This window comes from Bos indicus x Bos taurus, chromosome 23, assembly GCF_003369695.1.
Source record: "Bos indicus x Bos taurus breed Angus x Brahman F1 hybrid chromosome 23, Bos_hybrid_MaternalHap_v2.0, whole genome shotgun sequence".
Taxonomy (NCBI): Eukaryota; Metazoa; Chordata; class Mammalia; order Artiodactyla; family Bovidae; genus Bos; species Bos indicus x Bos taurus.
In genome coordinates, this window is record NC_040098.1 from 40,615,541 (window position 1) to 40,640,799 (window position 25,259).

Below are 25,259 nucleotides of genomic sequence, written 5' to 3' on the forward strand. Positions count from 1 at the left end.
TAGAAAAGGCTATGTGGAAAGCATTTGACAAAGTTCAACACTTGTTTATGTCATAAACTTGCAGCAGGTTTTAGTAGACAGAAACCTCCTCAAGATGGTAATGGGCACGCATTAAACATACACAGGTGTCGTCATATTTACAGTGAAAGACGGGACCCTTTCCATCCAAGATGCGAAATAGGTGAGGAGTAGCCACTTCTCTTCAGCATAGACTGGGCTTCTTAGCCAGTGTAATTAAGCAAGAAAAAGAAATTCAGATCAGAATGGAGGAAGCAAAAGCATATTTTTTTGTAGACAGTAAGGTCATATATTTGATAAACATTAACGAATCTCTGAATAAGCTTCTAGAACTTAGCGGTGGCAGGGTGGCAGGAAAAAGGTCAAAATACAAATTGTACCTCTTTAAAATAGCATGAGCAATTAGAAAATAAAAATCAACAGGAACCCAATCATTTACAGTAGCTTCAAAAACATTAGATATTTAGGGATATACTTAGTTGAAAATGCACAATACTTTTTTATTAGCATCTCAGATATAGTTGACCATTGGGTTGTAGGCAGATGTGCCAAGAGATGGAGAAAATATCAACTGTATTCAGAGAATGACATAGCATAGAGTTGGACTGCTGGTCCATGGAAGGGAATCCTGGGGGACACATCTAGGAGGTTGAGGAGCTTCTCTGACGGTCCACTGGTTAGGACTCTGAGCTTTCACTGCCAAGGGCATGATTTCGATCCCTGGTCAGGGAACTAAGATCCCACAAGCTGTGTGACATGGCCAAAAAAAAAAAAAAAGGAGGAGGTTGAAACCAAATCCCGCTGTGGAGGACCTTGATACCAGGATTGCATCTCGATACATTCCGTGTCTCTGTTTTGAACAAAGCAGTGGCCTGATTCAAACTCCCTTTCAGGTTAATCTGAAAGCAGAGCATAAAATAAATTGGGTTTGGTCAGTGGGTGGGAAAAGGATGATATTCAATAAAACGAGCCAGGAATGAAGAAAATTCATTACCTCTTTTTCAATAAAATGAGAGATAATGAGGGCCTTCATTGGTGTGGTGCCATGAGAAAAGAGGAAGGGAAGAATGATCAAAACATTGCAGAACTGAAGTATCCAGGACTTGAATGCTGATAGCATGTGGGAGAAGATGGTGCCACAAGAGGAGGCAGAGATGGATCTGGAATTTGAAGCCGAGTAACTGAAAATTCAGCAGGAACTGAAGAAAGACCTGTTTGGTGCAAGGCAAAGTGAAAGAGTACAGTTTTAGAGTGAATTGAATTAGAAATGATGGCAAAGCATCTGAGAGACGCCTAGCAGGTAACTCACAGTTTGTAGTCTGCCCTGGAAAGGTCGGGTACATCCTGATGGGAAGGAGGTAGGAGGTAAAGGAAGAGCTATTGATTATGTGGTCAAGGAAGAAAGGATTAAGTAGGATAGAAGACGTGAGAAAATAGGGGTGAGCAGGGACCCATCCTGTTTTCGGGACTGGAAGGGGAAGAGCCAGTGAAAACTCAGAAGAGAAACCAAGTACCTTGTGGTGCTGCTGCTCATGGCGACACCGCGGACACTTAAACTAGTTCTCGCCGAATTGTGTTTCTTCTGTTCTTAAAAGTTATTTTTTCTAGTGTTGTATTAGGACAAGGAAAAAACATTCTTCTGGTTGAACTTGAGAGTAAGATTGAACATTTTTTTCATATTGCACGTGCGTGTAGAATAGAGAAATTTCCACAAATGTATCCTTGTGTAAATTGTTTTGTACTATTTATTTGGATTTTCTTTTTGGTGTTACATTTTGTAAATTTGTCCTCCAGAGTAGAGAAACATTTATTTCAGCATGGGCCTAGCGCATACCATTTAATCCTTTCCCCCGTAGCATATCATGCAATGTTTATTAGAGCATGTTCTACTTCCCTTAAAAAGAAAAATAAGCTTTTAGACAAACATAGAGACACCTGCTTTATGCCTCCTCATTGGTTTAAAATAAAGAGCCTTTGTCTCAGAATTTTCAGAGTTGAGATAGGTGTGTTTTTCCTTAGTGTGTGTGTGTGAAGATCTCTGTCTGGATATGTGTTATGCACGCTCTGTTGATGGAAACCAGGAAAATGTCCCGGTCACGGGAGCTTTGCCTTTAGAAGCCCAGTTCCAGTCTCCCTGACGGCCCTCAGAACGTCAGGCATGTTCTCGGACACTTCCTTTTCATGCCTCTGTCATCTCTGGCGCAAGTATCTTACTTTCCCAGGGAGCTACACTGAAACACAGGCAGAGGAAAACAAATGAATTCTTCCTCCCTTTTCTGTTTTCTTCTTCACCCTTCAGTATTTGTTGAGAACTGTCCATGTGCCAAGTGAGCACTTTGGAGCTGGAAGAAATGTCTGAACTGAGCCCATTCAGAGTCTGAGATTAAGGAGATGGAGGCTTAAGGAGTGATCGGCCCAGGCCATCCAGTGAGAGAGCTTTGGGCTGCAATTCTAGGCCTTCTGGTTGCTGCTGCTGTCTGTTACACCATGTGCTTGTAAAGCGGTTTTTCTGTTTTTTGGGTTTTATGGAAGTGAAAAAAGCAGGAAAGAGTAAGAAGGAAGAGTCTGAAGCAAAAGTAAATATCTGCAAGATCACTTTGTTTACAATCACATTCTTCTTTACACCGTTTGCTCATTTTTAAAGCCATGATCATCATTTTAAGATCTCCATAAGTTAGTGTAAGAGTCATTGAACAATTTGATCTTACTAATTAAACTCACTTTAAAGTGAAAGTCTTAGTAGCTCAGTTGTGTCTGACTCTGTGTGACCCCATGGGCTATATCCCGTCAGACTTCTCTATCCGTGGGATTCTCCAGGCAAGAATACTGGAGTGGGTTGCCATGCCCTTCTCCAGGGGATCTTCCTGTTTTTTATTTACAAGCCCTGTTAAGAACTATTGAATTTAAGGGTGTTTAATCCCTCTTCTAATTACATAAGTTTGTTGGCAAAATCTTGAACAGGAGAAAATGACAGCATAACAAAATAAAATTGTTACTTTTTGGAGGCAGTATCCTTTAATGGGTCATACTGCCATGCCAAAAAACCTGACTTTACCGAAAAAGGCTCGGAAATAAGGAGGGAGAAATCACTCTATACAGCTTATGCCATCTGAAGTGCAGTTTCATTCAGACTCATTTTACAGTCTGTGACCTCCATCATTTTCATCATTCACTTTGTGCATTTCTGAAAACTGAGTGGTGGCCTGAAATGAGGTGAGTTGTAGACCCGTTCTGTCCAATACAGCAGCCACTTAGCCACACGCAGCATTTGAACATGTGCTATGTGGCTGGTCAAAACTGAGATTTTTGTGAGTGTAAAAATACACAGCAGACATCAAAGACTTAGTATGAGGAAAAAAGTAAATATTTTAACAAGTGTATTAGGTTAAATAAAAACATTATTTAAATTGTTTTATCTCTTGACTTTTGAGTGTGCCTACAGACGCAATTTAAATTACATTTGTAGCTTGGATCATATTTCTGTTTCAGACCAAACATATAGCTGAATGTGGAACTTCTTTTTAGCATCCATCCTGAGGTTTTTGCTGTTTCTCTTACCCTGTTAAATGCAGCCACTCTGCTGTCACCCCTTACATTTCTGCCTTTATATCTGAGCCCATGAGTGTTGCAGCTGCATGAATTGAATGGCAGCAGAGCCCTACCCCACTGCGTTTTTTCCTAGGAGGCATTTTTACTGTATTCATTCAAATGTCATTTATTAGATGCCTATAATTGAGAACATTTGTGGAAGGTACAGTGTGAAGAATTTGTGGGGCTCAAGAGGCACTTTAACTAGTGGTTCCTGCTCTCTGGAACTCACAGTATGGTGAGGAAGATTAAACATGTACAGCATTGTAAGTGGTGGAAAACAGATCACGCTAAACATCTTCATTTCGACATGGCATGAATGCAGGGCTTTAATTCTTTTTGGTCTGCTTCAGTTCTCCACCAGTGTGCTGACACGTGAACACATTTGGCACACCACGTCTCTCGTAGTCACTGTACTCTTTCAAATGAACAGAGTTGAAGTAACCCCCAACAGGACATGGGCTCGCCGATATTTATAAAACCGGAGAAATGGGATTTGTGGAGAGATCTCAGGTGCAGTTCCAGAGTCAGAACAAGCTGTGAGTAGCAAGCAGCTCAGTCTGCAGATGTGAACAGTGGGTGAATTGTACCCAGAGAGGAGGATGGCAGGATCGTGTGAGCACAGGGAGACACACTCCTTCGTGCAAAGCCCAGCCAGCCCACATAGAGTGGACTTTTTTCCCTCTGTGGGAAGCCCTTTTCATTCTGGACTTGGGGGCTAGGAAGTACACAGTGAGGCTTGTGTTGATCCTTTTGACGAGGAACTTGGTGAACTATAGCAGCTCTCTTCTCATGGTCGTACGAACCTTCTTTGCCTTTTCATTTTTCTTTCTTTATTTGACTCAGCAAATACAGAGCACCTATCTACTGTGTCTGTGCCTGTAAGGATTAAAGAAATGAATTAGCACAGTCCCTGGCTGAGGAAACCTCCAAGCTTGATGAGAAAGTAACACGCTTAGGATGGTGCCTGCTACATAATAAACACTCTGTAAATGGAAACTGTGCTGTTCTGTTAACTGGGAGAGGAGTCCGTCTGTAGAGACTGTCAAAACGGATAGCAGTAGCTGCCGTAGACTGAGTTTTACTGTGCACCATGCATTGTATTGGTAGACACTTTGCTTAAATGCCCACAGCCGTCATTTAGTATAAAATGTGTGCTTACTTCGGTGGACTGTGTATTTGAGAGGTGAAGCTATTGAGTGAAAGAGCGCAGAGGAGGGAAGTTGAGGACGCACTGGAGGAGGTGACCTTTGGGCAGGTCTTGAAGAATGGCCAGAGGGTGAAGAGAGCCAAGGGGTTATCAGAGGGGAGATTTTCTTAGACTTCCATGTTTTCTCTTCTCCTTTTTCCCCCTGGACTTCCCACTGTGCTCATCCACCCGGAAGATTTCTTGGGCATTGGTGGAACATCTCAGAGCTGGAGAGATGCCTGACTCTTGACATAATCTGTAAGTGAATAGGGGAACTTGCTCCTGTCTTTTGGGAAATGAGTGGGAATCCAGTAAACACACAGATCATGTCTGTAGGGTGACATTGGTCTTGTCACTTTCACAGTCGAGTGGAAACAGCCTTCAACCAAGTACTGTTGGGTAATCTACTACCCTACTCACTGGTGTGGCCTGTTTTATTTAAGCAGCTGTCATGTGTGACAACACAGATTTACGAGATCATTTTTAAGTGAATGGCCATTCACTGTGAAGTTGCTTTAAAAAGTAAATTCTCAGAGTATTTTTGTTTGGTGGAATTGTGGGCAATAAAATCATTAGGAAAACCAAGGTCTTGACCTCTCAGAATTAGTAATGTAGAAGAAAAAAGGAACTCTCTTATACATGTTAACCCATACAATCTGGCCAGAGAGGTATGAAATTCAGAGTAAGAAGAAGTAGTGTCCTTAAGAAAGGTTCATAAGGGAGTGACATTTGAGATGATGCTGAAATAATTTAATAAGGAGAAATTAGAAAGGGAGTATGCTTTGATGCATTTTGCAAAAAATTGATGTGTATGTTTGGAGGTGTTTCTTTCCCTAAAATTAAATTATCTTGAGAAAAGTATTGGGTTAATCACTTTCTGCCTAGAGAGGAGTTGAAAAGTACAAAAATTATTTTGGGGAAAAAAACATGCTTTTTAATTTTCAAGAATTCTTTTGTTTTGTCTCTATAACTAGACCAAAAGCGACTAAAGGACAGAAACACATGCCTAATGTGTCTCTGAGTTCCCTGTAGTACCTCAAACCGCGAGCAGTGGCAATTAGCCAGAATGCTTTCTGGATCAACTGTTTTATAATTGGAGAAAGTGTGCAATTAGTGAAAGTGTGCAAGTAGAAAGAGGTATGCAGTTGAAAGTACCTTTACATTTGGTATTTATGGATCAGAAAAATGATTACAGGTCACATTTCTTAGAACCCTGATGGCTCTCTCTTTCTTCAAGGAACATAAAAGGTGCTTTTTTTCTTTTTTTTAAAATGGCAACTTGAATTTTGCTGACCTGCCAGTGAAATGAGACTTCTCAATAAGAATGGAGTTTCTCTGCGGTGCATCCTGCCTCTGCATCCTAAGGCACCTTTGCCTCAGAGTGTGTATCACCCAACACATCTGCCTTATTGAAAACAGCTTGTGATCCCTTTACAGGATGTTCAGTGGTTCACAGAGATGCAAAGTGAACATTTTTAGGAGTGTGCTGAAGGTGGGACCAATGTGTCCATCAAGCTTCAGGGAATTAAATGCTGGTCTGAGTTTTACAAGCTGGAAACTAAGAGGAGGGAGTGGGATTCCAAGCAGGTGGAGTTGCATTTCATTGAAAACAGTGAAGACAGTGGTTTTCAGATTTTAAAAACAACTGGGGAGCATCTGTACCTTTGGTTCTTTTTCTAGTTGAAGGCTCTTGGAAAATGTGGGTTGCTTTACAAAAGAGTTAACAATGTTGATTGGCATTGGTGAAATATGAAAATTATACTTGGTTTATACAGATTTGATTTTTTGGGGGGGGTCAGTTGTATGCATTAAAAAGTCCCCCATCTCCTATACTCAAGATACCAGTGACTTCATAATGAATAGGTAAAATAAAGATTTAGGAATTCTAGTGAAATTAGTTAGAAGTCTTGAATAAATATTTTTCTCTAGTATAATGTGCTGACTTCAGAAAAAATGATGTATTTCCTTTTTATTTGAAGTGGTTAGTTTCCAAAGAATGGCTCTCAGGAAAATAGTTTAGTTATCTCTTTTGAAATGTCAATGATTTTGTTTTGAACTTTTTATTTTGTTTTGGGGTATAGTCGATTAATCACCTTGTGATAGTTTCGGGTGAACAGTGAAGGGACTCAGCCATATGTGCGTATCTGTCCATTCTCCTCTAGATCCCTCTCACATCCAGGCTGCCACATAACATTGAGCAGAGTTCCTTTTGCTATACAGTAGAACCTTGTTGGTTATCTCTTTTAAATATAGCAGTTGTACATGACCATCCCAAACTCCCTAACTCTCCCTTCCCATTGGCAACTGGAAATGTCAATGATTTCTGTATGAGAAAATCAAAATTTCTTTAAGACCTAAGAAAACCATGTCCTCTTTTGTTACAAACCTTTGTGATTAAGTTAAATAATTTTTTTAAGCCAGGAAAAGAAAGATAATTGTTTGTGAACACTAGTTTATTTATAGTACTAACGGCACCCCACTCCAGTACTCTTGCCTGGAAAATCCCATGGATGGAGGAGCCTGGTGGGCTGCAGTCCATGGGGTCTCGAAGAGTCGGACCCGACTGAGCGACTTCACTTTCACTTTTCACTTTCATGCATTGGAGAAGGAAATGGCAACTCACTCCAGTGTTCTTGCCTGGAGAATCCCGGGGACGGGGGAGCCTGGTGGGCTGCCGTCTATGGGGTCGCACAGAATCAGACACGACTGAAGTGACTTAGCAGCAACAAGATTGCAGGGGAAATGATCATGCTACCTTAGATAAATTATTTTAAACTTTTACACACTATTTTCGTAAGTCATACCAAATAGCTATTCTCACAACAAATAATTATACTTGATGTGGTCATACTAGTTTATGCTCGTGAACCCTGGAATGATGATGCCGGAGAGGACTCATCTAGTGACCGAATCTCTATTTGACCATTAAAGGCCACAAGTTCCCTGAAAAACTGCATCTGAAAGTAATGAAACATTTAAAAATCTGTCTTGCAGTTTGAACTTCTACTTTTTCCTAAGAGTTCCTCATGTCCATTCCATGTTCTTGTCTGCATTTCAACTTCTTCTCCTGGTATTATGTTTATTTATTGAGAAAGTATTACGTACAGTGACTGCTCTGTATGAGATATGACCCAGACACCAGCCTAAGACAAAGCCCCTGCCCCCGCCAGGTTTGCCTTTAAGTGGAGCTGAGACCCACACAAGAAGAACTAAGCCATGGAACAGGACTGCATGTGAACTAGTGCCGTGGGCGATGGAGAGTGCTCTGAAATTTCAAAGAAGGATTGGCGGGGAAATCACTGGCAGCCTTTCTTAAAGAAAAAAATGACAGCAAAAATCTTTCCAGTTGCTTTGAGTTTTTAGGAAAATCCTTCAGATTTCTGGGCTTAACTTTCTTATGATAAATGTTGAGTAAAATCATAACCCATACTCCATGACTGGCTTGAGGCGTGCCTATTCTAAAATGCTTGTGATCACAGGTTTTGAAATTTGAGACATAATTCAGTTCAGGGAGAGGCCAGTATTTGGCAGGCAAAGAACAAGTGTGTCTGCCAGTACTATCAGAGCCCTTTGAGAAAACGCTTTTAACATTTGTCTGAATTTGGGAGTGGGGGCAAGTGCCTAAAATGAAAATTTCATCTTCCTTTTTATGATCAAAACCAACTTTAGACTATTAACTAGTTTGTTAGAAATGAAAGTTGGCACAGAATTAAGGGTAGACCCCCAGTTTTTGAGTGGATTTCATTTTATTTCAAGTGACATTACTGTGAATATAGATCTTAGCTTTCTAATCTTATATGCACAATAGCAAACTGTTACCCGTAAGTTTCTGGAAGGTATGAAAAATTAACATACAGGAGATAAATTATGATTTCACTGTATGTAGCAGCTACTAAGAGGAATTCATTGGAGTCTAGAGGGAAACAGTACCTAAAAATTGGACAGGAGCCTCTGTTGGCTGTTTAAAGCCAGGAGAGTTGACTTAAGTCAAAAGGAAAGGAAAATACCCTGGAATTGAAAGTTAAGTGTTATAAAGATGCCATCAAAGGGAGGTTGTGGAATCTCCTTTTCTGGAAATGTTTAAAAACAAGACAGATCTTCATCTCTCAGGAGAAGTGTTGAAATTCTGTCCTGCCTTGAGGCAGGAAGATTAACTGGATTATGCCTGTGTGGTCTCTCAAGTCTTTGGAAGAGCCCTAGAATGCAGTAAATATTTCACACTCTGTTGGCTGGAACTGTTGTTTCATAGCTGTTCATTTTAACCTTGGTTATTCTGAGACCAGAGTGAATGTTTGTATACATAACAAAATTGAATTTGGATTTGAGGTTGATGATATAAGTTGTGTGTGGACCTGAATCCATTTAAAAGCACTGAAGTACAGGTGGTGCTGAAAATATTCAGAGTGTAACATTGTCTTTTGGTGATGTGGAAGGTACCTGCTTTCTTCCAAGGTCTCAATGCCAGTAATCATTTAATAGATAATTATAAAGCAACTACTGTGGACACTGCATGATACAAATAAGAATTAGGTACGGTTCCTATGCTACCTTTGTCTAGCAGTAGAGGTAAAACCTATGCACAGATCATATACAGGGTAAGTGAAAAAATAATTGTGATAGGAGTCACAAAAATAGGATTTAACAGTATCGTGAGAGTTCAGAGAAGAGAAAGCTGATCCCTTTGGGTTTAACCAAAGAATGCTTCCTGGATGAAAAATATATTGGCACGGGCCTTAAGGAGTGTGGAGCATTTTGAAGGGTGGAAACGAAGCAAATGACAGGTGGAATTGTACTAGTAACTCCAAGGTATGGACAACTTCAGCTGAAGCATGTGGCTGTTGGGAGACTTAGGCTGGAAAGTTCCCTTAGGGCCAGTTTCTAGGCCCGGGTCAGAGTGTTTGTTTCTGACTGCCCAGTGCTTACAATACCTTGGAAATGGTTAAATGTTCAAGAGTCTCTGTCCACAGGAGGATTGCATTTTACTATTGGCGTTGCATGGGGGAGCAGGGAAGGCTGGGACAAGGAGCCAAGAAAACAGATGCTGAGTCCCCTGAGTCAGTTAGCTTGAGGAATAGGATGGTGATGCTGAGAAACAGTAGCTTCAGGGCATGGTACTGGGTGTTACTCCAGAAAGGGTCGCTGGGCTTCCCAGGTGGCTCAGTGGTAAAGAATCTGCCTGCCAAGCAGGAGACACAGGTTCAATCCTTGGGTCAGAAAGATCCCCTGGACAAGGAAATGGCAACCCACTCCAGTATTCTTGCCTGGGAAATCCCATGGACAGAGGAGCCTGGCAGGCTATAGGCCACGGGTCGCAAACAGTTGGACATGACTTAGCGACTAAACAACAAGAAAGGTCTCCTCATCAAAAGAAATTGGAGAAATAAAGTTACACAACCAAATGGGTTTATGTATGGATACCAAGGGGGAAAGGGGAGGTGGGAAGAATTGGGAGGTCAGGATTGATATTTAATACATATACACTGTCGATACTATCTGAAAAATAGATAACTAATGAGAACGTACTGTATGGAACAGGAAATTCTACCTAATGTGCTGTGGTGACCTGAATGGGAAGGACAGTCCAGAAGGGAGGGGATATATGTCCCCATATATATCCCCATATATGTCTCCATATATGTATGGCTGATTCATTTTGCTGTACAGTAGAAACACAGCATGGTAAAGCAACTATACTCCAATAAAAATGAATTTTTAAAAAATGGGTTTACTTGCTGAAGACTTTTCAGCACCTTTAATGTTGAGAATTGCATAGAAAACCTTAAACAGGGTAAAATATGCACCATTTCCAACGTGGTATAATCCTTATTTCACGGACTGTCTCAGGAAACTGCCATCCCTTGGTGCGTACTTTGGGGAGCATGGCCCTGTGCATGTGGTAAAGATGGCTGAAACATGAGTGGTGGTCGTATGCATGGAAAACAGTGGTTAGTGGTGTGTCCGTATGGAGCAGGGAAGCCTGGAGTGCTGCAGTCCATAGGGTCACAAAGAGTTGGACACGACTGAGCGACTGGACTGAACTGATAAAGCGGCATTAACCATTCCTAGTACATAGTAGGCATTCCATAACTGTACAAAAAGCTAAAGTGTGCAAGAGCGAATTGATATATTAACAATACTTGGCCCAGAATTAGGAGTCTTAAGATTTCTGGGAATGTGGAAAGTTTTGACAAACCTTTAACTATGCTAGAAATGATAAGGTCATGGAAAGTTAGGTGGGACTGATTTCAGTGAAAGTTGGTCACTTTAGTATTTCTTGTGAAGCCATGGAAGGTCTACCTGGGCCACCATTTCAGCATCTGCTGAAACTGCAGACTTGGGAGAGAAGCCATTGTCTTTTCTCACTAAAAGTATAATTTAAAATATTTTGGCTAAGAGGTCTGCTTGTTTGAATGTGGAGTAAGTAGCAATTTTCATATATAATTTACTCTAATACAAGAAAATAACCTTGTATTTGTAATACAAGAAAATAGCCAATTTAGTCTGAAGGAAACTTCAGAATTAATAGTCATACTTCTGGTTTTTGTTTTTTCTTTTAAATCAGACAGAAGCAGGCATCCTCATCAGTGAATTGTTTTTCAGTCTGATTTACTCATGGAAGTTAATAAGTTTTTAAGTTTAATATTCTGTTCTTTCATCCAGGTATTTGCATTTGATTATTGCTTTTGGTCCATGGATGAATCCAACACTACAAAATATGCTGGTAAGTTGATTGTCTCTCTCCACTTGATGTTGGGCCTCTGGCCTCTTCTTACATTACGTCTGTTTTCTTTAATTATTCCAGAGTTCTGTTTTTTCCATAAAATTTGCACTCATTCTTTCCAATTCTAGCATGTGGGCTTTGAAGCCAGTAAGATTTGGTTTCAGGATCTGGCTCAGCCACGTACTTGCTAAGAAACTGCAGACAGGTTCCCCCTCTCTGCCCCCAAGCTCCTAAGCTTCAGGTTCTTCACCTGTGAAGGGGGTATGACGTATCTTTAGAGGTGTTCCAAGGATTGGAGATGACGGGGAACCACCTTAAGCTGTGTTGCGGTTATCACACGAAAAGGAGGTTAATGTGTCCTGTCTTCCCTCACCTCTGACTTGTAGAGGATGCTCTGCTCATGTAAACAAGCAACGACAGATGCTGTTGGTTTTCAGGACCCTCTCACGTCCTGAGTGTTCTAGGGTAGTCAGTGGTGATGTGAACTAAAGCTCTTCTTTCTTCAGGGAAACATGGCCTCCTGGCCCCACATTTTGCTACTGTTCCTTCCTTTTGGGGCATTTTATCCCTACTTCATTAAATACAAATGACTGCTATTAATAATTTTATTATTTGTGATCACAGGTGAATCTTCACTTTTCCTAGGAGTTTAAGTAAGCTCAAGAGGGAAGCGCTTGTTTTAGTGGAGGAGGTCTTCATTCCTCTCCTTCTGACTGTGACCCCTTTTCTTAAATATATCATCTTAATGAGTATTTTCTCCTTACTTATGAGACTCTCAGCTGGGACTTCCCTGGTGGTCCAGTGGCTAAGACTCCAAGCTCCCAATGCAGGGGGCCCAGGTTCCATCCCTGGTCAGGAAACTAGATCCCACATGCCGTAACTAAGAGTCCACATGACTAAGACCTGTGCAGCTAAATACATACATACATGCATAAATATTCAAAAAAAAGAATCTCAGTTGAATTATTTTTCCATTTACTGAACAAAAGGGCAAGAGGATGATGGAGAGGCTGTAGATCTTAAAAGATTAGAAGGCAAAGGAAGTCATCTGCTTGTAGGAAATTTTGTTTCTTGATAACCTTTTCCTTGCCGCATAAAGAAAATCTGCTGAGAAATTATTTGATATATAGCTTTTGCAAAAGTTAATCTTGAAGTTGGAAAATTCCTTCTGGGGCTCTCATTGAGTAAATAAGCCTTCTTTCCAAACATCATTCCTACAACTTCAGCAATGTATTTTATTAATGTGAATAGATAATTTTTAATGTTGGCTGTAATTAATTTGTCTTTTTATTAGTCCTTCGGGATGCTAGATAATATATTCTACAGAGTCTGCCTTGACTGTTAGCACTGTGTGTATTTTCATTCTGCTGCTAAGTCACTTCAGTCGTTTGCAACTCTGTGCGACCCCATAGACGGCAGCCCACCAGGCTCCCCCGTCCCTGGGATTCTCCAGGCAAGAACACTGGAGTGGGTTGCCATTGCCTTCTCCAATGCATGAAAGTGAAAAGTGAAAGTGAAGTGGTTCAGTCGTGTCCGACTCTTCGTGACCCCATGAACTGCAGCCTAACAGGCTCCTCCATCCATGGGATTTTCCAGGCAAGAGTATTCTGGATGTGTGCTTTTGGATTTTAAAAAAACACTTCATACTGTGACAGAAACAAATGAGGACAAATGCTATGGCTATACAAAGCACAGTCTCTCATTCTGTTCAATTGATATTATTCCGGATGTAGTCAGATATAGCTCCCTGGATTAAAAATCTTACGAAATTCTCAAATACTTTAGAGGACTCCTCATCACTTATAGATAAAATCTATACTCCTTGGATGACATTTAAGGTCCTTTATTATTAATATATAACCCCATCTACCTTCCCTACCCGCTGCTCCCTGTCTCCCTACCATCCATTCTGTGCTCCATCCCGGTGTGATTGTTCTTCTTATTTAACCCAGGAAGCCAGAAAGAATCAGAATAGTTCCTTAAATATTCATTAAACCCCTACTGTGTGTGCAGCCAAGGAAGCCCTTGAGAAATTAAAACCTAAGTTGGAAAGCAAAAGAATGCAAACAAACAACAGTAAACATTTGGAGATAGTATTTAAGCTCAAATTTTTACAGGTTTATAAGTACTATAGAAAACCCAAGGAGAGGCAAAAATCTGGAAAGACTGAAGTTGCCTGGGAAGAAATCATAAAGGAAATGGGACTGTAACTGGACATAAAAGTTTAGCATAGATTTAACCAAAGGGCAGTATGGAAGGCAGGCTTCCCAGGTGGCTCAGTAGTAAAGAATCCACCTGCCAGTGCAGGAGATGCAGGAGATGTGAGTTCGATCCCTGGGTGGGGAAGAGCCCCTGGAGGAGGAAATGGCCACCCACTCCAGCATTCTTGCCTGGAGAATTCCATGGACAGAGGAGGCTGGCAGGCTGCAGTCCATGGGGTCACAAAGAGTCGGGCAGGACTGAGCACATGTACAGTGTGGAGGGCATCCAGACGAGAGGAAGCGTATGGTGTCAGGGACAGCATGTGGACTCTGAAGTCCACTCTGGTCTAAGTCTCAGGACGCTTGCTTTGATTCTCTTAGACAATTTAATCTCTCTGAGCTATAGTTTCTTTTCTGTAAAGTGGGAAGCATGTCAATGATAGTACTTAGATGTTGTTATAAGGCTTCAGTAGGTAACTGCATGAGCTGACCAGTGGAAGGTGCCCATAAATACTTCATTTGGCTTTTTCATAAGTGAGGGTGCAGAAGTGGAAGTGAGCATGGTGTGTAACACTGGTCCAAGCGGAAGATGCATCTTATGGGGAATCAGTGAGAGACTTCCTTGTACATGTTGAGTGAAGCCAGATAACAGGAAATTTTAAAAAGCTAGGCTAAGAACCATTAAAAAAAAAAAAGAGGCTGTTGGAGTGATGTGGTTAATAGAATGTTTTAGGAAGATTGTTTTTCTCTTCCTTTTCTACATCTCTACAATCATATCCTCCATTAACTGCCCATAGAGACCATCCTGGTGTTCTGCAATGTATCACTTATGCCTCTGAATGTAAACCTTTTTCCTACTGGAAATAACTTTATTAAGTACAGATGATAAAATTCAAATGTGAAAGTCAAGATTTCTGTAGCTTTTCACTACATATAGTATGTTGATGAATATATAAAGAGATAAAAATGCTTTCTAAACATACTGATAGCCTAAACTTTACTAAATCTTTGCATGATCACCGTAAATTCCATGTTCCAATTAGCCTGAAACAAGATTTTCTTGATTGATAGAGTAGCATCTATTTACAAAGTGTGGGGAGAAAGTTTCTTATTCTTTAGACACTCCTGAACAGTACAAATGCTGTGACCACCTCGGCAGTAAAATTCTTGCTCACCACTCCCTCAGGTTTTTTGGCACTTATTGCAAATAATCTGCCTAGTAAATATATTGCTAGTAGATTAGTTGAGTGGTTTCTGTACTAATTTGATTTACTTTTTTTTAATTCAATATTTATTTTTTTAATTTATTTATTTTTAATTGGAAGATCTTGCTTTACAATATCGTATTGGTTTCCGCCATATAGTCGTTTTATTTTATATTGAATTATAGTTTGATTTCTTTTCTCTTTAGTTTAAAAAAAAAAAAAAAACGTGATTCCATCTTAATTGTGAATGGAAACATTAAGATAGAAGCATTCATTCTCTGATCAGGCATAGAGGAAACGGAGAAAGGGAAGCACATAGTTCCTGAAACCGACCTATTTGTCAGGCTCAATAAAGAATGGCATCATTGATACTGAATCAGAGCTCTTGAGGCAGCTCTCAAAACTCAGAGGGCAGAGAGGAGGTGGGAGGGAGCGAGATGAGTGCCTGGACTGAAAGAGCAAAGGGAGGCTCTTGATTTCATGGGGTGTGTCAATGTTCAATTCTAAGTTATGTTTTATGTTACTCTATTTATTAAAGGCTACTACCGCAAGCAAGAGCTTCCACTCTCAGGCTGATGTAGAAATCCGTAATTCTGTAGTAGGTTTAAGGGCACAGCGCTGGGTTGGGTGGAGAGGTGGAAACATGTGGGCTTTTAAATCAAACTGCCTGGGTTCCAATCCCGCCTCCAGCACCTTTTTATCTGTGTCAGGTCAGGCGAGTTCTGTTTCCTCTTAGGTTACATAATTATATTAATCCTGCTCGCATAGGTTGATTTGAGAACTGAATGACCTGTTCATGTAAAGTACCTTAAACCATAGGAAAAGGTCACTTAATACTTACCATCATCGCCATCACTGTCTCGCTGTAGCAGTAGTAAGGATAGTAGCATCAGTCCTTTGGAGAGAAAATGCATTGTACGTGCTGGTATCTATGAGACCTGGTTTTGCCACAAACTGCTAAACTTCGGGAGTGTCTGTTTCTTCATCTGGAGAGGGAGGATCTATGGCCTAGAATGGTCTCAGATCTCCTCCAGCTCTCGGATTAAACATGAATCAGACATTTTATGCTGGCTGCACAGCTGTTGCAGTGGACATTTCAGAGGCAAATCAAAGGCTTGTTTGTTAAGCCGTTTGAATGGCATTGAATCATGCTTTGAGACATTGCACATTTTAATTATATTATCGCTTATTACTACCTTTTGGTTAGTGAGTCATAATAATACTTGTCTGTGCATTGTTCTGAATCTTTCAGCAAAAACCTTTGTGACAGGGCTTAAAAAAAAACAAGTAACCTGCAGAATTAGTCTTTCAAAACATGGCATTTCTACATAAACCCATTTCTCCTCCCCTTCCCAAGCCCATAAATATATATACATAAACATAGATCCACACTTGGGATTAAAAAGTCGGTATAAGTCAAGTGATCCTGCTGAAGGCCCATTATTAAGAAAACCATTACTTCTCCATTATTTTCAGTAATAAGAAAAAGGTTGTTATAGTGAAACTTTAGAGCACCATAACAGATAATAGGTCTTTGTAAATGTTTAAATCACTGCTAATTTCATTTAAGGACTTCTTGGCCATAAACCAACAAATTTTTTATCATGTGCCTAAAATGTGTCAGGTTGGTAAATATCAATGACTTCCAGTAACCTTGGTTTTACTTTTCTTCCTATTAGGAGAGTATTTTTCATAAACCTGTTTTTCTATAAATCTTCATACCAAATAGAAATTGGTCTGTGATGGCATTTCTGGGCAATCTATGTGGACATGAACGTTTCCTGACCTGAGAGTCTAAACTGTTGACTTAGAAATTGTATAACAGTTCTCACCATATGGTATGTTGCTCAGATTTGCTGAAGCCTGTGTTTTCAGTTTTTGTAATACCCTGCAATTCAGGACAAATGTTTTTCATCTGATTCTTGTTCTGCTAATGTTTCTTTGTACCATGAGGGGCCGGCTGAGTGCCCCCTAGCCATGGGCAATCTCTGTGGGGAGAGTAGCCATGTCTGAGTCTGTTCTCTTGATGGGAAAGTTTATGTGCTCAGAGGTAGAAACGATTTCTGTTTTATATTATTTAACTGTGCATCAAAATTTACATTCTAAAAAGTGACAGTAGCCGAAATAAAACCAATTTTTTTAAGAGTTTTTTTTTTTTTAATTTTTTTTTAAAATTTTATTTTATTTTATTTTTAAACTTTACATAATTGTATTAGTTTTGCCAAATTTAAGCAGAGTTCCAAAATATTCATTTTAGCATATGGTATTCTTTTTTAAAAAATCTTCACGTGTATGTAAACCCTCAGCAAGTACCTTGCATAGAATTAATACTCAATAATTGTTAGCTGTTCAGTTTGTCAAAACTGTGGAAGTTTTCCCTGTGATTATGAGAAGCAATAGTACTTGACGATGTGAAAAGTTAGAGAGTCACTGGAAGTGGAGCATGCCATCTTAAAAAGATGTTTATAAAACAATCTGTAGAATCCTTCTAGATTTTTCTTTGTCTTTTCCAAATTCTCACCCATTCCCGATTTGACAGTTCTTTTAGTGACTCACCTTTATCAAGTTGTCCCTAAACATCCAACTTTGTTTTCTTAAAACTAGCAACTCCCTTTTGGCGTGTGTTAATTGTGTAATTGTGGAGAAGTGCAACTGATATAAGCCAGTCTAGGAGCAAACACAACTGACCCTTTGTAAGAACATAACTCATCTGCTGGGAGTCTAGAGAGTCGTCTTCCAGCTGGATGATTTAGTATGCAGCGGGCATGCCCCAGTGTATTTTACTGGGGAAGAGAGAATGTTTGTTAATTCAGAAAATTGGGTAGGTGAAAGTCAGTTAAGAAAAATTTTTTGGAGTAGGCGAGGCTGATACTGTTAAATTTTTTAAAAGAGTATATGTGTATTCTTTTTTCTCATCTCTACTCCCAGATTTTTTAATCCCACCCAGCCCTACCTTCTTCCACTTTCCTTTCTTTGTCCACATCTATTCCTTGGGGCTTCCCTGGTGGCTCAGAGGTAAAGAATCCACCTGCAATGCAGGAGATGTGGGTTCGATCCCTGGGTGGGGAAGATCCCTTGGAGGAGAAAATGGCAACCCACTCCAGTTTTCCTGCCTGGATAATTCCATGGACAGAGGAGCCTGGTGGGCAATAGTTCATGGAGTCGCAAAGAGTCAGACATGACTGAGCAACTGAGCACGCATACACATTCCTTAGGGCCTCGGTCCCCAAGCTTTTTGACACTAGGGATTGGTTTCGTGGAAGACAATTTCTCCATGGACTGGGCGGGGAGTTCGGGATGATTCAAGCACACTACGTTTATTGTGTGCTTTATTTCTATTATTGTTACATCAGCTCCACTTCACATCATTAGGCATTAGATCCTGGAGGTTGGGGAACCCTGCCCTAGAGTTATTTCTTGGCACCCAGAGACATTGCTTAACTTAGTTGAGTACGTTCATGGGGTGGATAATAATAACAACAATAGACAATAGAATCCTGAGCACTAGGTTCCCAGCACTGCGCTCATTCCTTTACCTGCAGGAGATCATTTAATTGTCAAAATGCCCAATCAGTAGAATCTGATATTGGCCCCATTTTACAAAAGAGAAAACTGAGGTTCAGAGAGGCCCTGCCACTGGTAGGAGAGCTGAAAGCAGTGGTAAAGGTGGATTTGGGTCCATGACAAGTAGGCGTGAGGACTTTATGGATTCTGCCGCAGTCCTGGGCCCTCCTCTCTTTTCTCTCATCCCAGCAGGAGGCTGTGCTTAGGAAATCATACTGTTGAAGTGCTCTGGCTTGGCATCTAGCCAGGAATAATACTGTTCGCCTTCTCCCTCCTGTCGGAAGTTCTCTGGAATCCTGATTGCCTGTGTTTGGTTTGGCTTTCTTCTCCCCTCCCCTCAAGTGTTGTCAGTTCCGTGCACCCCACAGTCCAGAAGAGATACTGAGTCAGGCCTGCCTCTGTGTCAGAGACTGTGGCAAACCATCGGACAGGTGGAGGTGAAACACAGTGACTTTTTCAGCAGCTGTTGAATGTGAAAGCACCCTCCTGAAAATGACTCCAAATGCGTTTTCTGCGCGGGCCTCACAGGTCTTTCCTCTGAGGCCCTGACGCCTGACCCTCCTCCCCCCCATGACTCAGCCACTTTATCAGGAGACAGAAAAAGGCGCTGAAGTTCACTGCCAGCTGGTGACGGGCCCCAGTGCTGTCGCTGGGCTGGGCACGTCTGTCTGGGTGAGTCACCCAGGCCGTGCTGTGAGGAAGGCTGCTGCGGACTGCGGGGCTGGCCGCTCCCAGAGGCCACTGTGGAAAACGGCCCGCGCCGACCTTTACGCTCCAGGCCTAGGTTCTCAGGGGCCTGGTTCTTACCCAGCCCCTCGAGGGCAACCCTCTATAGTTGACTAAAACTTAAATCTCGTGTCACCGAGTCAAGCCTTGAAAGCCCTAGCTCTTCTGTCTAAAGTCTGTAGTTTGGGGTCATTTAATGTAAACCAGGTTTAAGGCCTCTACCTGTGACCGTTTCTGAGAGTTGTGCTAATTGAGGGAGAGATTTACTGAAACGTAACCCTCGCTCCTTCGGGTTTGTGTGTGGAGTCTGACGGCTCTCGCCCTGTCCAGGTGCTTGGCTTGGGAGCCGTGCCACCTGCCAAGTCCAGACTCGTCACAGTCGCTAGGGCTGTCAGCCTCGGTTAGGAGTGGAAAAACACCGTCCCAAACGCACAAGCCCAGGAATTCCAGGTCATAAATATATGTATTTTATTTTTTCACTCTAACTCCAGTGAGAAAAGAGATGGGAGAAAGAAGAAAGACTGGAGGTTCTGTTTAAAGTGATAAAATGGTGTTAAAACTCTGACTGCTCTTCCAGGTCACTACTTTAGAAATATTCTGTGTTTATGTCGTGTCCAGCCCTGGATCTCCAGACTGAGTGCTTTGGTCAGCCCTGATGTGTGTGAGGCTGGCTTGATTCATGCAGATTGTGAATGAGACAAGATTGTGCCCTCTTCGGGGCTTTCCCGGTAGCTCAGTGGTAAAGAATCCACCTGCAATGCGGGAGACTCAGGAGATGCGGGTTCAATCCCTGAGTGGGGAAGATCCCCTGGAAAAGGAAAGGGAAACCCATTCTGATATTCTTGCCTGGAGAACCCCACGGACAGAGGAGCCTCGTGGGTTACAGTCTATGAGGTTGCAAAAGAGTTAGACACGACTGAAGTGACTAAGCACGCATGCACATGCCCTTTTTGAGTTTCGGGGGGTTTTTTTGGCCACGCCGCCTGGCCTGTGAAACCTTAGCTCCCTGACCAGGGATCGAACACATGTCCCTTGCATTGGAAGTTCAGAGTCTTACCCACTGGACCACTAGGAAGTCCCAAGTTATGCCCTCTTATTTTGTTCTCACCTTTCCTAGAGCATAGCCACTGTGAAGAGTTGGTGTATGTATGGTATGCACTTTCCCTCCCACCCCTGGCTTCTCTTCCTCTGTACTTCAGTATCAGGGCCGTGCTATAGAGAGAATTCCCTTGTTTCCTCAGCTCCCAGTGCACATGCCTGGTAGCTCTGAGGCCATTGCTGCTGTTCCCAGGAGGGACAGGCTATGTACAAGTGTGGAGACTCAGGGTGTTAGCATTGCAGAGGTCTGTACCATGTGTGACTCAGGGCTGGGTGGGTCAGGTCTTCTGTGGCTTGGCTTGCAGAAATTCCGATCAGGAACCCTCTCTACCGTTCTGACATCGTGTTGTGGGTTGCTGTGGGCATGCCTGTGTTTTAAGACTTGTCCACACGGTTATAGGCGTCTAATCATAAGCCCCACAGAGGAAATTGGCATCTTGGTCATGGTTCTGAACAAGTGAGATCACGTTTGCCCTGTGGACTCCCCGCACCTGGCACGTGGAGCTGGCATCGGTAGAGTGGCTGTCTCCTGTTGGGCAGGGATCCTGCGGAAAAGCCACAGGCTCTTGGGTTGGACCAAGTTGTGCCTAGGTGTGGTTTGTCTGGGACAGAAAGAAATTCTCATAGATCCTTCTGCTTCCATCAGGACTTCTGGCTTTTCCCTTCTGGGCTGACATTCATTCTCCTAGACAAGGGCACTTCATTCCATTTGTGAACTGGAGTCAGGAAACATTAAGGGTGGGAGTAGAGCATCTTTTATGGATTCCCCGATTCCCACCATCCAGCATAATGAGCTCCTTTTTTTTTTTTTTTTTCTTTTTTTGTTCGTTAACTAAGCTTCTAAAAGCAGTGGACAAGTTACTTTTTCCTGTACTGAAAAAAAAGGGATTCCTGTGTTTAAAAAGGAACAAAGTAAAAACAAACACCTTCAGTCTTTTGGATAAACCAAACTCTCTTTACTCGACTGTGTAATGGTCTTTGATGGTTAATATTCTCTGTCCATCACAGAGTAAAGTGTAGCCATTGTTCCTGTATCATGGAAAACTGATTATGCTGAGGAGGGCAGAAGAGCGTGTGGCACCTACATGGAATTTTTAGGCTTTGGGAGACAGTGTTGGCTTTTTTTAAATGATTGTTTATTGTACCAGTGGTGATTGAAGGTCACCAAACCAAAGAATTGATTAAGTATAACTCCAGCCAGGGATTCATAGAGCTACAAAGGCACCAGAATAAAAAAAAAAAAAATAAGGGGAGCTCTGTAGAGAATATTTCTGTTTAGTTTATTGATATGATTTATTAAGTTGCTTTTTCCCCTGAACCTTTCTGAGAAATCTTAATGTTATTAAAAAATGGTAAATATCTTTCCTCCGCTGGACAACTTGGGTTGGCATATACAGCTCCGAATAATTAATGATACTGTTTCTTCTTCCTCTTCTCATTATGACCCGGAACACACACACACTTGTTCACATGCTCCTTTTTTTCTCTCACATGTGAGTAAACCATCATAAAACTTTGAAAGTGGGACCCCTAGAGGCGCTAGAGAAATAGCAACAAATGATTCCTTTAATTTTTTTTCCTAAGAATAAGTGTCTTTTATCTTTAAAATGGGATTGGATTGTCTCACAGATTTGTTGCAAAGATGGAGGAGCTATTTAAGGAAAAATAATTAGATGAGTACCTCCATCTTTATACCAAAATTAGTTTTAGTTGGTTAAAAATTTAAGAGATGATATTAATTATGGATATTAGCTAAAATATATTCTAGACTTACAATGGCCAGACACTCTGCTAAGTGCTTTACTGTACTGCCTTATTAAATCACACCAGCAATTCAGTAAGAGAACAAGTATTATTCCTGTTTTATTAATAAAGGAGATCTTGCCCAAGGTTACACAGCTAATAAGCAGCATTCAAGTTTGGAAATAAAACTGGAAAAACCAAAATAAGACTAGAAGAAGAGATGCGTGAATAGCTATGTAATTTGGGGTAATGATAATCCAGAAGGATTTTGAAAGTGTAATGTATACCATAAACGAAAATCATAAAGGAAAAGATAAGAGATTTGAATGTGAAAGACCAAAAGCTTTTGTATGACAAAGAACAGCATAAGACCGAAAGGTAAATGACAGCCTGGGAGAAATATGTACAGCATGTGACAGACCAAAGGCTAGCATCCTTAATATATGATGGGCATTTTTGAATGAATGCTTAACCAGTTACTAAACCAATTGATTTATACAAGTAAACCTAGGACTCAGTCATTTTACTGAAGAGCAAATACAAATGGACAATAAACTAAGGAAAGGAAGATTTTAATGTAACAAAGCAAGGAGCTTGCTTTTTCTGTTAATCAAAATCAGGAAGAATGATAATAGAATTGTTGAAGTTGTAGAAAGAAAGACTCTTGCATTGCTAGAGGAGTTAGTAATTCAATGTTTTTGGAGTTTTGCCTAGTAGAGTTAATAGAAAAGTGTACATAGATAAATATGTAAGGATAAATATTGCAGAAAAAAAGAAAAAGAAGACAATCTGAGTATCTCTAATAGGAAACTGCATCAGTAATGCATACAGTGGAAACTAAGCGGGGCTATTAAAAAATGTAATGTTGATGTATTTTTGTAGAACAGGGAAAGTGTTCATTATTTCTTGTCTTAAGAGTAAATTTCCCTTGAGACATGAAGCCATAGTGATAAAATGGATTCTGGTCTCGCTAGAATCCAGCCTTGCTTAGATTTGTAAAAATCCATGGACTTTACAATATGGTTCTTTGTATTTACCCTTTTATAAATTGTGCTTTGGGGTAGCTATTTAAAGACAGAAAGAAGAAAGATTCTTTTCAGAAACAGAGTATAATTGTTTTCCACTTTTTCATATTCCATTTTGTGTTTCCAGTTTTTTTTCCTTTCCTAGTTATAACCAAAACTTTATTAAATACAGTAAGTCTGAATTGCATTCTGTCTGTCAAATGTAACTAAGTACTTAGCTAAAAGACCTTGACTTCTTGGAAAACTTACGTATACATTTAGTGGACATCAAAAAGACTTATTTTTTTTCAGTCACATAGATTTTGTTTTAATGACTAGGAGGTAATGTGGGTGTCAGTAGTATCTGTAATTTTTATCAAAATTATTCAATTAGTAGTTACAGATGATGTTAACATGTGTGTTCACACCCTAGCACCTTGTTCAACAAAGACTATTGTGGTCTTTGGGGCTCATTGGAATTTCAGAAACAGCTGTATTTTGACCAAAGTGTAAATCCTACAATTAACGTTTTTAAGTTCAACAAACAGTATTTTGAAACCTTTGCCATCACTAACAAGGAAAGGGGCCCCCATTTAAATACACATTAGACAGACGATGAAGGATCTGGGTAGCACTGAAAGCTTTTCAGCTTCCATATACGATCTACTCATGCTATGTTTATAATGTATTTAAATAAAAGTTTTCTCTGAAAAAAAAATGCACATTAATCTGAGAACAGCAATGTCACCAGGGACAATTCCGTAATTAAGAGTGCATACATGTGCCAGGTACTCTGCTAAGATGCCACAGCTCTTGTTTTCAAAGGAGCTCACAATTCAGTGGTCTAGAAAGATGTGGGGGAAAAGGTACTGGAGTGTAATGGGTTTTGAGAGTTTGTTTAAAAAAAAAATTACCATGGAAACCAGAGATGGGAGTAACTGATTTCCAGTGTCATGCAGCCTGAGTCACTGATGATGGATGGGCCTCAGTCCACTGGGAGTCACCACCCATAGACCCAGGTCTGCCTCTCTCTGGTGGCCATGTCTGGGGCAAATGACTTACACTTTCTTAGTGGCCCCCTTATCTCCTTATTGATCACGGTCCGTACCTACCTCATCTGGGTATTGCACAGATTCAGCGATATAGATAGAATATGTAAATTGTACTGCAAACAGAGCAGTTGACAAAAAGATTAATTTTTCTTAACATAAATAATAAAGGTATGTAGGTTTAGTGGGTTTCCCTGGTGGCTCAGTGGTAAAGAATCCACCTGCTAAGCAGGAGACGAATTCAATCCCTTGGTGGGGAAGACCTCTTCCCCCTGGAGAAGAAAATGGCAACCCACTCCAGTATTCTTGCCTGTGAAATCCCATGGACAGAGGAGCCTGGCTGACAGTCAGACAACTTAGCAACTAAATAGCAACAATAATACAGGTTAAATAGGTTAATTCATATACTGTTTAATATTTGCAATAATTTAGAAATAGGTCAAGCTGAAATTTATTCTTGTATTTTTACCTGGAACATTCTTTTATCATTTGTTATTTTTACTGCAACTTGAGTTTACATACCCTGAGTTGTTGTTATCAATTGATTCATCATAAACCTATTTCATATAGCTCTATATATAGCATTCATTCTTGAGTGGGTTTTTTTTTTCTTTCTTTCTGTTAATGATCTTTGGTTTAAAAAGGCCTTTCCTACCAAGGTAAATGAAACCTCGTGACCTGGCCTTGAAAAAAAACATTGAGAAAATAATCCCTCATAATTCCAGCCTACTCAGCATCAGAGCAGAAACCAGAAAGTATTCCATCTCACTCCCTGATAAAAGAACAGATATAAATCCTTGATAAGTTAATGACTTCAAACTCCGTGAAACCAGAGTAAAAGCTCTTTGACCACAGTGCTTCTCTGCAGTTAAGTCCTTTTCATTGAGTCAAGTTCTTGCTTTTTTTTTTTCAAGTTACTAAATATGAGTCAAAATCATGAATTATGGTCAGGATATTTGATCCAGCCAAGTCTTAAAGTATCTTGTCCCCACCCTCACCCCACTCCCTTCCTGGGGGCTGGTTAACCAGTGTGGAAGATCAAATGAGATTGCTCCATTCATCTGTTTGTGCCAAGAAAGCGGTGCTTTTTGAAGGCTTTCGATGGCACTTGGGTCCTGGCTAGGAACCACCATCAGGTCGCACAGGCCTGAGC

At 40.8% G+C, this 25,259-nt stretch overlaps 1 protein-coding gene across 10 annotated transcripts in view; it reads left to right on the forward strand.

The window, feature by feature from the left end:
- Positions 1–25,259, forward strand: part of KIF13A (kinesin family member 13A) — a 202,790-nt gene that overhangs the window by 89,587 nt on the left and 87,944 nt on the right. For all 10 annotated transcript variants that reach the window (XM_027525256.1, XM_027525247.1, XM_027525249.1 and 7 more), the window contains exon 4: positions 11,456–11,516. In XM_027525256.1, coding sequence (XP_027381057.1) covers positions 11,456–11,516 — 61 coding nt within the window. The remainder of the gene's footprint in view (positions 1–11,455; positions 11,517–25,259) is intronic.